Here is a 12356-nt window from a genome sequence, read left to right as displayed (position 1 = left end):
TATATATATGTATATTTATATATATATAGGTATAAGATTGCTCAGGTGATGCATCGGTAGACGTATAGACGTATGTCTCCTTTACTCGGGGATTAGCATGCATTTAAACAAATCATATAGGTACACATATATGTATATATGTATTGTGTATCTACATATATAGAGAGAGACATGCGCGTAGATAGATAACGACACGCTGCAGACTAGCCAGAGGTATGCAGACGTGAAGACCTCCTTCCTGTCTGTTTCTCTCTCTACACTAGTTCTATATATCTATCCACTTGTCATTTGTAAGTCTCTCTACCTATCTTTCTATATACATACTTCTCTCCTGTTCAATCCTGCACTCCTCTGTCTCCTTATACCTACGGTTATGAACGTACAGAGACAGCAGAGAACTTCTTGCCTCTCTGTCTTGTCTTCTTCATGGCACAATTAGAATGCATGCATGCTCTCGTTCATCGCGTATAAGAGTACCCAACACATGGCCAGTCTTTCTATCGATATACGCACATCTAGCTGTATATCTATATCTATATAGAGACAGATATGTACACATCTATAAGTAAAGGAGACATGAATATATATATATATATGTCTGTATATGTATGTAGGGGGTTTCTGCAGCCTAGATTCTGAAAAAGTGTGGCTATGTATCTCTCACGGAATACTTCATATTTCTCGTCCTATTTGAATCGACAATGAGCTGTAGCTAGCTAGGTAGCTAGCCACAATTGCTCTTCTCTCTTTTAGGTACCCCCAGATCATAATGCAAACTCGACATTCTTTCACACTGTATGAATTCTTCTTTTACCCATCTCTTTCTCTCTCTCTCCCCTCCATCTTTTCTTCTCATTCATGTGTTTTACCTCCTCTTCGCTCTCTAAATCTTTCACTTGCATACATGTATATTTTCACCATATACATATATGTATATGTATACGTTCACGCGCATATACATATGTATCTTTACTTGCCCATACATATGTACGTATATGATCTAGATACATAGAGAGATATATAATACTATGGAGAGATGGATAGCTAGGTATCTAATATAGATAGATATATAGATATATAATGAAAAGACTTCTAAAGAGAGAGAAAGAAAAAGAGAGAAAGAGACACACTCTGTCAGAGACCTTGCTAGTCAGTCGTTCACGAGTCAAGAAACGAATCTAAAGAAAAACTCCTCTCTCCCTCTCTTGTATCTTCGTTTCTCTCTCTCTCTCTCTTTCTCTCTCTTTCTTCTCTTCTTGTGTTTCGCTCCTCGTCCTTTCTTCATGTCTTTCTCTTTCTTTCTTCCGTGTTTTCTTGCTTTCTGCGTAGTTTGAAGAGAAGCTTGAAGGCGATAAAGCAGAGCTCGAGAAAGAGATGGAGAGACTCGAGGAATTCCTTTTGTCTGTAGAGAACGATATGCTAGACTTCTCTCAAGCCACAGAATACCATAAGAAGATAGTGCAGTTAGATCAGCAACTCCAGACGGCTAAGGCCAAAGCAGACGAATACAAAAAAGCAGAGGTCCTCTTTGCCGTAGAAGAGGCCTCGGATTACTCTCGTCTAGATGAGCTTATTACACGATTCGAACCTTATAGAAAGGTATGCATCGAAATATAGAGATCTTTCTTTCTTTCTTTTCATCCATTTTCCTCTCTCTCGCTTTCTTTCTATCTCGACATGACTCTTCCATCCTTCTTTACTTTTTTCTTTTCTTATCACGAAGAGGGAAGGATTCGACGTGGATCGCAGTGTACAGCATGTTGGGGTGTATATACACTAGAGAAATCTTAACATGACTATGTGGTGATGGCCGCGTTGCATAGCTTTGAAGTGAAGAGATAGTTAATTAGACAAAGAGATAAATACACACGAAGATCGGTAAAAGATAAAAAGACAGATAGAATGGCGGAGAGAAAAAGGAAAGACGAAATCTCAAAAGAATGACCCTGAGAAGCACAAGTCAGCAGGAAGAAATGGATAGAAAGAAGGAAAGGAAAAAGACAAGAGATATCTCGTCAAGTATTTGTATAGAGATAGAGGTAGATAGATAAATAGAGGAATGAAACAGACAGGTCGATATGACTCTACAGTGCGCCAGATATATTCTAGTAGGGGCAATACAAGCCAGCGCATACATAGGAATACATAAGTAGACTTACATAGGCATACACTACCTGCATACATTCATATACACATACATACATACATATTCCTACCTACACACATCTAAATATACAAGCATGCATGTGTATACATACCTACACTTGTATATATCCATATACATATGCTTAAATACGTACGGCGAGCGTGTATGTATATATATATATATATGTATATACATATATATATATATAAATATATACGTATAGATGGCTATAGAAATCCAGTTAGCTCATGAAAGAGAGAGAGAGCTTGGAGTGAATTACGTCATATATGGATGAAATAGACCAGACGACCAGAGAGCGAATGAAGAAGAAGAAGAAGAAGCATAACTGTTTCTCTTTCTCTTTAGTGCGAGAAAAGCCATAGAGTGTGTGTAGAGAGGAAATGGCATGAGCGAAGATGGAATGGAGAGAGACAAGAATCTTCTTCGTCTTCTTCTTTTCTTTAGCTCTTCTTTGCACTTCCTCTCGCTCCCTCCTTCTTACTTAGTACCACCGTGGAATGAATTCTCTAGATTTTCTTTTCTCTTTTCTTCTTCTTCTTCTTCCGCTCGTCGCTACTCAGACAACTCTGTACACAACGATTCGTCATCCCTTCCTCTTCTTCTCCCAATTTCGTTTTCTTCTTTTTCTCCTTCTCTTCCTCTTTACTTCACGGTCTTCTCTCATCTCTTTCTTTCTCTCTCATTCCTATCTTTCTTTCTCACATCTTCTCAATCTTTCTCTCTCTTTCCTTCTTTCTTTATTTCTTTCTTTCTTTCTTCTTTCTTTTTAGCTCTGGTCTTTAGCTGTGGATTTTTGTTACGGGGAGTATCAATGGATGTCTGCGGTCATAACGACAATTGATCCTTCTGAAGTAGAAGCACAATTAGATAAGTGGAGTCAAGATCTCTTCAAATTGAGAAAGCAATTTCTTCTTCTTTCTACGTCTTCTTCTTCTTCATCCTCTTCCTCTTCATCTTCTTCTTTAAAGAATGACTCCCTTCTCATCCAAGTCATTGACGATGTGAAGAAAGCGATGGATCACTTCCGTCAGTATCTTCCGCTGATTCGGCCTCTTTGTAACGAGGCTTTTCAGACACGTCACTGGCTTGATCTTCTTCACAACGATATGAAGTGCACTTCTTTAGATATCGAAGAAGGCTTTTCTTTGTCTCAGCTCTTAGATGTGCATATCCAGGATTATCTTGAAGCGATTGAAGAGAAGAGTGAGCTAGCTAAGAAAGAATTCAACCTCAAGAATTCTCTCGTCAAGATGAAATATGAATGGAAATCGATTCAAATCACCCTCCTACCTTATCGTCGAGATCCCACTACATCGATAATGAAGGGCTTCGATGCTATTCAAAGCCTCCTAGACGACCATCTCGTCCGCACGCAGACGATGAGAGGATCGAAGTACTTGAAGTGTATAGAGCACCAAAGTCGTGACTGGGAGACGAAGCTCTTGGAAATTCAACACATTATTGATGCTTTGCAAGAATTACAAAGATCCTGGATGTATCTCTCTCCTATCTTTCAAAGTCAGGATATCTCGAGACAGATCGCCACAACGACGTCTCTCTTTCAAGAGGTCGATCACTTCTGGAGACATGGTATCATCCAACAAGCTGTACAGACCCCCAGTATCCTAGATATCATAGAATTCGATAATATTCTCCATCTTCTTATCGATGCAAATCTTAAGCTTGGCAGGGTTATGAAAGGTGTTAACGACTTTCTGGAAATGAAGAGACTTGTCTTTCCCCGATTCTTCTTCTTATCGAATGAAGAGCTTCTCGCCATTCTCTCGCAAACCAAAGATCTTCGACCTCTCCAGACGCATTTGAATAAATGCTTTGAGGGGATTAATCGAGTTCTCTTCAAGGGAAAAGATCACGAAGAAACGGAAGAAACACAAGACGCTAAAAGGACACCTGGAGAGACATGCATTACAGCAGTGACAAGCTCGGAGTTAGAGAAGATTGATCTGATTAAAGAAGTCTATCTCACACAAGCGGATGGCACATTCATCTCCGCTGAAAAGTGGCTTGGAGAGGTAAGGGGATGAAAGAAAAAATGAAAGAAAGAAAGAAAGAAAGAGGGAGAAAAGAGAAAGAAAGAAAGAAAGAGGGAGACGAAAGAAAGAAAAGATTTGTCAAGTAAAGATAGCCTGGAGAGATCTCAAGTGGAGAGAAGAAGGAGGGACATTCAAATTCTTGAAGATATTCTTTGCCTAAGACATAGACAAATGCAGCTTCCACCCCATTCATTCTCCTAAGAGAAAAGAGCATTTACACAACTGATCTATTCATGTCTATAAATCTACTACTTCTCTCTCGCTCTCCATATACAAATATCTGTACGCATGTATATATATATATATATATATCGATGCTTGCCTCCATCCAACTCCCTTTGATTAATTAGGTTAATGTTCTCTTCTAGGGGCTTTTCCTGAGGTAGAGAAGTCGAGCAGTGTTTCTCTCTTTTCCTTGGAATGTCTATCGTAGCAGAGAAAGGTAGGAGACGTGGGGCATCTTCGACCAAGTCAACATTCGCTTTCGTCTGATCGAATCTTCTCGATGTGACCTAGTTCTCAGAGACACATGCGGTGTACCTATGCATATGTCTATACAAATATATATATATATATATATATATACATCTATATATACATATATACACCGCAGGCATGTAGAGGATTCCTCCGCCTAGGATGCACATATACAAATATAGAGTATATAGATAGGTAGATCTAGATCTACACCTCAACATGAGAGCCGATCGAAAGGCATGTATATCTGCTTTCCTTCCTTTCTCCCGAAGTCTCTGTCTCTCTGTCTACCTCTCTATACAGGGAGAGAGATGTGTATATTTGTGCTTTATGTCTACTTTTTTCGATACCTTATATAAGGCGGGTATGTGATATATTAGTATGTGTGTATCTGTTGGTGCGTATGTGACGCCATGTTGATATAGGTGGAGACTGTGCTAAGCGATAGCCTTCGGAGTATCATGGGAGAATCGATGAAAGACTACGTTCAACAGCATCGAAGCGACTGGTGTTTGCGGTGGCCTGGACAGGCGGTGCTAGCCGTTAGCCATCTCTTCTGGACCTCAGATGTGAATGAAGCTATACATACAGCTAGCCTCTCTGGCTATCTAGACAAATGCAACGAACAACTTCAAGGAGTATGTCTGTCTGAATGGATAGCTGTCTGTGGCTTCTCAACAGACACTTTTCATTTCTCTCTTAACGAGACTTCTTTCTTCTTCTTGAGTATTGTAGACATCTTAGAGGAACAGAAGACAAGAAGAGATCTGTGGGGGTAGTAATGTCTAGAGATGTACAGAGAGGGAGCAGGTGTATAGGTGTATGGATGGCTGCATATGTGTAGAGATAGAGTGATGTATAGAGGCTTTCTATGGAAATAGCTTTGTAAACTTCCTTAACTATAGCCAGTGGGAGTACATACCTCTCTTTATCGAGAGCCTTACATACCCATCTCTTTCTTCATGTCAAAATATGTTGATCTCTCTACCTTGTGGCAAATGATCTTCTTCCGCATTGTGCTTGTCTGTATATTGACATGCACGATCTACTCGGGTGTATGTACATCTCGAGCGTAGAGAAAAAGTCTGCCCGTGTATGTTTAACAGTGGCTGATATAGAGGAATCCTCCATGGTGTGTTGACCTATGAGTAGTGTGAAGTCCCTGAGAGCAAACTGAAGCAGAAAGTCCTTTCAGAAGCAGAGTTTCTTTGATCTAAGATAGAAGAGGTCACCTTTCAAAAGAGACAGTTTTCTTGAAGGTATCTTCATTCTGTACCGAGACATAGACGAAAGAAGAGAGCGTCTCGTCTCCCGACCCACAGAACCGACCTCACGTTCCGGTGTACATACACCCCAATTCAAACAGACACCTATGAATGGAGACACGAGCGAAATAGGAATCCCCTTCATTCTTTCTCACTCTTTCTTCCTCTCCCTTTCTTCTTCGTCTTTCTCTTGTTGTTTTGTCTCCTTTCTAGCTAGTTCGTCTTGTGCGAGGATCCTTGAGTAAATTGAATCGCTTGACAGTTACGACGCTTCTAACGGTCGATGTGCATGCTCGAGATGTTGTTGAAGAACTCAATCGAGAGGGTGTCTCAGCATCGACGGATTTCGAATGGCTAGCTCAGCTTCGAACCTACTGGCAACTCCCAGGGACAGCTACGTTGATCACGGGCAAACCGAATACAAAGCCGGAGATCCAACTGCAAATGATTAATGCCCATATTTTCTACGGCTTTGAATATCTTGGCAATACAGACCGTCTTGTCATAACTCCTCTGACAGATCGATGCTATCGCACCTTAATCAGCGCTTTCCATCTCCAGTACGGAGGTGCCCCAGAAGGCCCCGCCGGGACAGGAAAGACAGAAACGACGAAAGATCTAGCGAAGGCAGCAGGCATGCAATGTCTCGTCTTCAACTGCTCGGACGGTCTAGATTCTGTCTCGATAGGGCGATTCTTCAAGGGCCTCGTTTCTTCTGGAGCCTGGTGCTGCTTCGATGAGTTCAATCGCATAGAAGTGGAGGTTCTCTCGGTCATAGCTCAACAAGTGCATGCCATCCAGCAGGCTATTCGAAACAAAGTGAAGATGTTTCTCTTCGAAGGGACAGATGTGAAGCTTGTCCCTTCATGTGCTATAAATATTACAATGAATCCTGGATATGCTGGACGATCGGATCTACCAGACAATCTTAAGGTAAGAAAAAGAATGAAAGAAAGAAAGAAAAAGAAAGGAGGAGGGAATGAAAGAGAGTGAGAGAGAGAGACAAAGAGATAGATTNNNNGGTAGATAGATTAGAGATAGATAGATAGATAGATGTAGATAGGTAGATAGATATACATGTAGATGTAGATAGATAGATAGATATAGATAGGTAGATAGATATCCATGTAGATGTAGATAGATAGGTAGATATAGATAGGTAGATAGATATACATGTAGATAGATAGATATAGATAGGTAGATAGATATACATGTAGATAGATAGATAGATATAGATAGGTAGATAGATATCCATGTAGATGTAGATAGATAGGTAGATAGATATCCATGTAGATGTAGATAGATAGATAGATAGGTAGATAGATAGATAGATAGGTAGATAGATAGATAGATAGGTAGATAGATTAGAGATAGATAGATAGATAGATGTAGATAGGTAGATAGATATACATGTAGATGTAGATAGATAGATAGATATAGATAGGTAGATAGATATCCATGTAGATGTAGATAGATAGGTAGATATAGATAGGTAGATAGATATACATGTAGATAGATAGATATAGATAGGTAGATAGATATACATGTAGATAGATAGATAGATATAGATAGGTAGATAGATATCCATGTAGATGTAGATAGATAGGTAGATAGATATCCATGTAGATGTAGATAGATAGATAGGTAGATAGATAGATAGATAGGTAGATAGATATGTGTAGGGGTGCCTCTAGAAGAGAGTTTGTCTTGGGTTTATGTATGAAGATTCATTCCTTCCTTCCTTCCTAAGCATGGGAAGAAGAAGTAGGCTGTCTCTCTATCACTCTCTCTCTCTCTTATCTATCTAACACGACAAGTACCACTACTACTATTACTATCTCTATTCTCTTTACTCTTCTTAGCGTCGACTCCTAGCATTGAGATCTTCTGTCTGCTTTACTCGAGCGCCAAACAAACATACGTCTATACCTGCACAGTCACACACACACACATCTATAATATATATATATACATAGATAGATAGATATATAGATGTATAGATATATTTATCTCTCATATATGAGTAGCTTCGAAGGTGTGGAAGCCTTTCAAAGATGCCGTCGTTCTGTCTGCTTTTCTTTCGTGAATCTGTAGCGCAAATCCGTACATGCAGAGACATAGACATACATGATACTTAGTGAACAGCCCATACACATCCACACGCCTATCTCTCGATCTCTCTCTTTGTCTCGCTCTCTTTCTTTGTCTCTCTCTCGCTCTCTCTGCCTCTCTGCATATTTGCGAAGGTGTGCCAGGCTGTAGGCAGAGGATTATCGTGTATCTATCGTGGATGTGTATAGGCGACGACCTCTCCTCCGTGCATTTCTTTTCTTCTATCTAGCTCTTCTTGTCTCTTTTCTTTCACTTCCTTCTTTCTTTCCTTTTCTTTTCCATCATTTGTATATTGCCTTTTTCTCTAGGCTTTATTCCGACCATGCGCTATGATGATTCCTGACTATTCTCTCATAGCTGAGGTTATGCTTTACTCCTTCGGCTTTGAAGATGCAAGAAATATCGCTCGAAAAGTACGCCGCACACACCAGTCTCTTCTCTTCTTTCTTTCCTTCTCGCCTTTTCTTGCTCTTTCTCTCTCTGGCTCTTTCCAATTTGGAAGAGTGTGAAGAAGAGAATAGATAGATAGGAATGAATTCTCTGTAGAGACAATTCGATAGATGTTCAAATAGCTGTATGGAGCTCATTGCGCATGCAAACGTGAAGCGTCGATACCACCGGAGAGACACGAAATAAGGAGACAAGATCCATTCCTTCTTTTCTTTGCCTCTGAAAGTCTTATGACGTCTTTAGAAAAGACCTTGTCTCTTCTGTCCCCCTCAGTGCAGGTTACTTCTACATGTCTCTTCTGTATATACACCTCAGTTATCGAGGTATATCAAACCGACAGATCTTCTCTTCTATCTGAAGGATCTCCATATCTTCATATCAACCTCTACACACGCTTCGCTCTCCCTAACCCATTCAATCTTCTCTCTCTCTATCATTCTTTCTTTCTTCTCCTTCTTTTCTTCTTTTCTTCTTCTCTTCCTTCTTCTTCTTTCTCATCTTCTTCGTTTCTTGTCTTTTTCCAGACTCTTGGGTCTTTACGTCTTTCGTCAGAGCAGCTTTCTTCCCAAGAGCACTACGACTTTGGCATGAGAGCTCTCAAAGCCATTCTCACAGCAGCCGGGCGCCTCAAACAAGTCTTTGGAGAGTTCTCTTCTTCTTCTCTCTCCTCTTCTTCTTTAGCTTTTACAGAAGACGCAGTGATTCTTTATGCCTTAGAGCAAGTGAATATCCCTAAGTTTACGCCTAGTGATATACAGCTCTTTCGAGGAATTATCTCCGATCTCTTTCCAGGGGTTTCTTCTGCATATGAAGATACATCTGTTCTGCGCATGCACTTACGAAAGGTCATTCTAGCGAAGGGTCTACAAGACACAGACATCTTTCTAGCGAAGTGTCTACAGCTATGGGATACACTCCAAGTCCGTCATGGCTTGATGCTAGTTGGAGAAACTCTATCAGGAAAGACGCAAGTCCTACACTGCCTAGCCGAAGCTCTAGGGCATGCGGCCGCTGCTGCGTCCCCTAAGAAGCGAAAGAAGAAAAGAGAAAAAGAAGAAGAAGATGAGGAGGAGGAGGAAGAAGAGAGTGAAGAAGAAGAAGAGGAAGAGGAAGAAGAAGAAGAGGAGGAGAAAGAAGAAGAAGAGAGAGTAGAGGTGAACGAGAAAGAAAGTGTGGAAGAGGAGAAGAAGAAAAGAGAAGAGAATGAAGAAAGAAAGGAAGAGGAAAGAGAAGATAAAGAAGAAGAACAACAACAGATGTCGGAGACTGATAAGAAGAAGAATGAGAAGAAAAAGAGAGAAGAGGAATGTCCCTATAAGCCTGTGGCTGCATATACAATTAATCCTAAGAGTATATCGCAAGGGCAGCTGTATGGGAAGTACGAGGAACTGACCCAAGAATGGATGGACGGGGTGTTATCTCTCACCCTAAGAAAATGCACGCTCTCCAAGAAGTCCACTTTCCACTGGATTCTCCTCGATGGACCTGTCGATGCGGTATGCTGTACATACACCCCAATTCCATTCGCATGCATATCAAACCCAACTCGATCGTCTCCACTCCTCACACACTCAACATCTCACACGTAAAGGAACACATCTAGCCACCTATACATACATACATCTATATATCTATATATACATATGTATACGCAGTAGCTGGTATATATTTATATATATACATGGAAGCGTGTATACCTTTCTGTATGTATGTATGTCTCTATGTAACTGTTAACAGCATATCCAGGTGGTATATATGTATGTATGGATGGATGAAGAGATATAGGAAGAATATAATGAAGAAGGAGGAGGAGTTGAGATATAGGAAGAATATAATGAAGAAGGAGGTGGAGGAGTTGAGAGTTGCTTCTACTGCTTCTGCTGCATGCAGTCGTAGTGTTCAGTGACCTTCTTGTTTTATATGCCTCTCTCATTAGCTTCATACACCCGTCTCACTCTAGACTTCCTTCATTCTTTCTTTCTTTCTTTCTTTGTTCTCTCTTTCCATCTTTAAGTCATTCAAATACCCTTCCATTCACTCTTCTCTTCTTCTTTTTCTTCTCTTACTTAAGATAGACGGACTTTCAGAGAGGAGTGATAAAGTAGACTCAAGTTCTACAAGAAGATATATAAAGGAAAAAGGGGAGATTTCCATTCAGACATGTAATCCTATATGTATCTAGATCTATACACACGTCTGTGACATGATTCTATATATATATATATATACATATATATATGTATGTTTGTATCCATATGTGACTTGTTTCTCTCTCTTCATGAAGAAAAGGCCGCACGGCAACGGGTCTCCTTCCCTTGCTCCTTCGTGTTCTTTCTCTCCCCTTGTTTCTTCTTCTTCTTCTCCTCTTTCCTCCGCATGTTCTGCATCTACATATATATATATATAAATGTCTATATCTAGGTATTACTCATGTGGCATCTCTTCGTAGACTTTTAATTGCAAACCCCTAACATAGATCACTAGACCCTGGAGATACGTATATGTAGCTGTCCCTATACAACTATAGAGAGAGATAAAGACTCTACATGTAGATGTGTCTACCTATTAAGACATCTAAAATGCTAGAGAGTTCATTGACTAATTTAGTAGGCTTTTTCTGAAAGAGTGTACGTTCGTCAAGAGAGAAATCTTTCCATGAGAGTTATGAAGAAGTTCGCGTGAATCTTTTCGCTTCCTCCTCTTCTCCCACATACTTTACAGTCTATCCCCATCATCCATTTCCCTCACAGTCGGTCCTTTCTCTCTCTCATCTTTTGTTCCCCTTCTTCCAATATCTTTCTGTCTTTTCTTGCTCTAAACAGGTCTGGATAGAGAATATGAATACAGTTTTAGATGACAATAAGAAGCTCTGTCTGACAAGTGGGGAGATCATAAAGTTGTCTCCATCGACCTCCATGATCTTCGAGGTCGAAGATCTTGCTTCAGCCTCTCCTGCGACTGTATCGAGGTGCGGAATGGTCTATCTAGAGCAGGCGCAACTTGGATGGAGACCGCTAGTCCAGTCATGGATTGACCGTCGATGCTCCTCTCCTACTGAATCGACACCTCGAAATCCTTCTTCTTCTTCTTCTCTGACTGCCAGTTGTCTCTCGAGTTCACGCCAGTTGCTGTCGACGTGTTTCTTCGAAGCCGTTCCTCTCTTTCTCGAATTTCTACGCTCCAGCGCATGCAACTGTCCAGTACCTGTCTCAGATAACTGGTAAGAAAGAAAGAAAGAAAAGAAAGAAAGACATGGAGTGAGTATGACAGGAGAAGAGGTGCATGAGGTGCCATCCCCATGGCGCTCTTCCTGCTTTGGCCTCTTTCTTATGTGGCTATCTTCTGAAGGAGATTCATAGAGACACCTGTCTATCTCTACAAGAAGTTTTCTCTCGATCTTTCTTTCTTTCTAAGGATGGGGGATGGATGGATCTAAGAAGAACTGAGACATCTGGAAGATTTCCTTATGTCACTATTATGAGACACTTCACTCGTTTTGATATACAGCCTTCAGAGTTTCCTGTACATGTCAAATCTGGTCTTCTCGTAGAGAGAGTACTCTTCTTGTCTTTCTAATGAAACAAGACAACTTTTTCTTGACAGGAAGGAGGAGAAGGAACTCTTGACTGATAGAATCTCATGAAGAAGGATTGACACCCCAATACAATGCGCATAGTGTATTTTTCTTCTTTCTCTCTTTTTCTTTCTTTGCATGTCGTTCTTCAAATAGAGTGGAGAATCGTAGGACTATACCACGTGTATCGAGACCTGTGTGTGATTTATATATGTATCTCTTACACATCTCCAATCTTCATCTATCTGTCTATCTAT

The 12356-nt window shown here is 40.4% G+C and overlaps 1 protein-coding gene across 1 annotated transcript in view; it reads left to right on the top strand.

Moving 5' to 3' along the window:
• CSUI_004802 (dynein heavy n-terminal region 2 protein) overlaps positions 1 to 12356 on the top strand; it is a gene marked incomplete at both ends in the record, with an annotated part of 23282 nt that overhangs the window by 7604 nt on the left and 3322 nt on the right. The window contains 7 exons of the mRNA XM_068064986.1: positions 1330 to 1599; positions 2938 to 4200; positions 5124 to 5336; positions 6177 to 6896; positions 8384 to 8488; positions 9050 to 10021; positions 11348 to 11745. Coding sequence (XP_067923037.1) covers positions 1330 to 1599; positions 2938 to 4200; positions 5124 to 5336; positions 6177 to 6896; positions 8384 to 8488; positions 9050 to 10021; positions 11348 to 11745 — 3941 coding nt within the window. The remainder of the gene's footprint in view (positions 1 to 1329; positions 1600 to 2937; positions 4201 to 5123; positions 5337 to 6176; positions 6897 to 8383; positions 8489 to 9049; positions 10022 to 11347; positions 11746 to 12356) is intronic.

This window comes from Cystoisospora suis (assembly GCF_002600585.1).
Source record: "Cystoisospora suis strain Wien I chromosome Unknown contig_2280, whole genome shotgun sequence".
Classification (NCBI taxonomy): Eukaryota; Apicomplexa; class Conoidasida; order Eucoccidiorida; family Sarcocystidae; genus Cystoisospora; species Cystoisospora suis.
The sequence above is the reverse complement of the archived record's forward strand: the minus strand, read 5'-3'. Positions and strand labels throughout refer to the sequence as shown.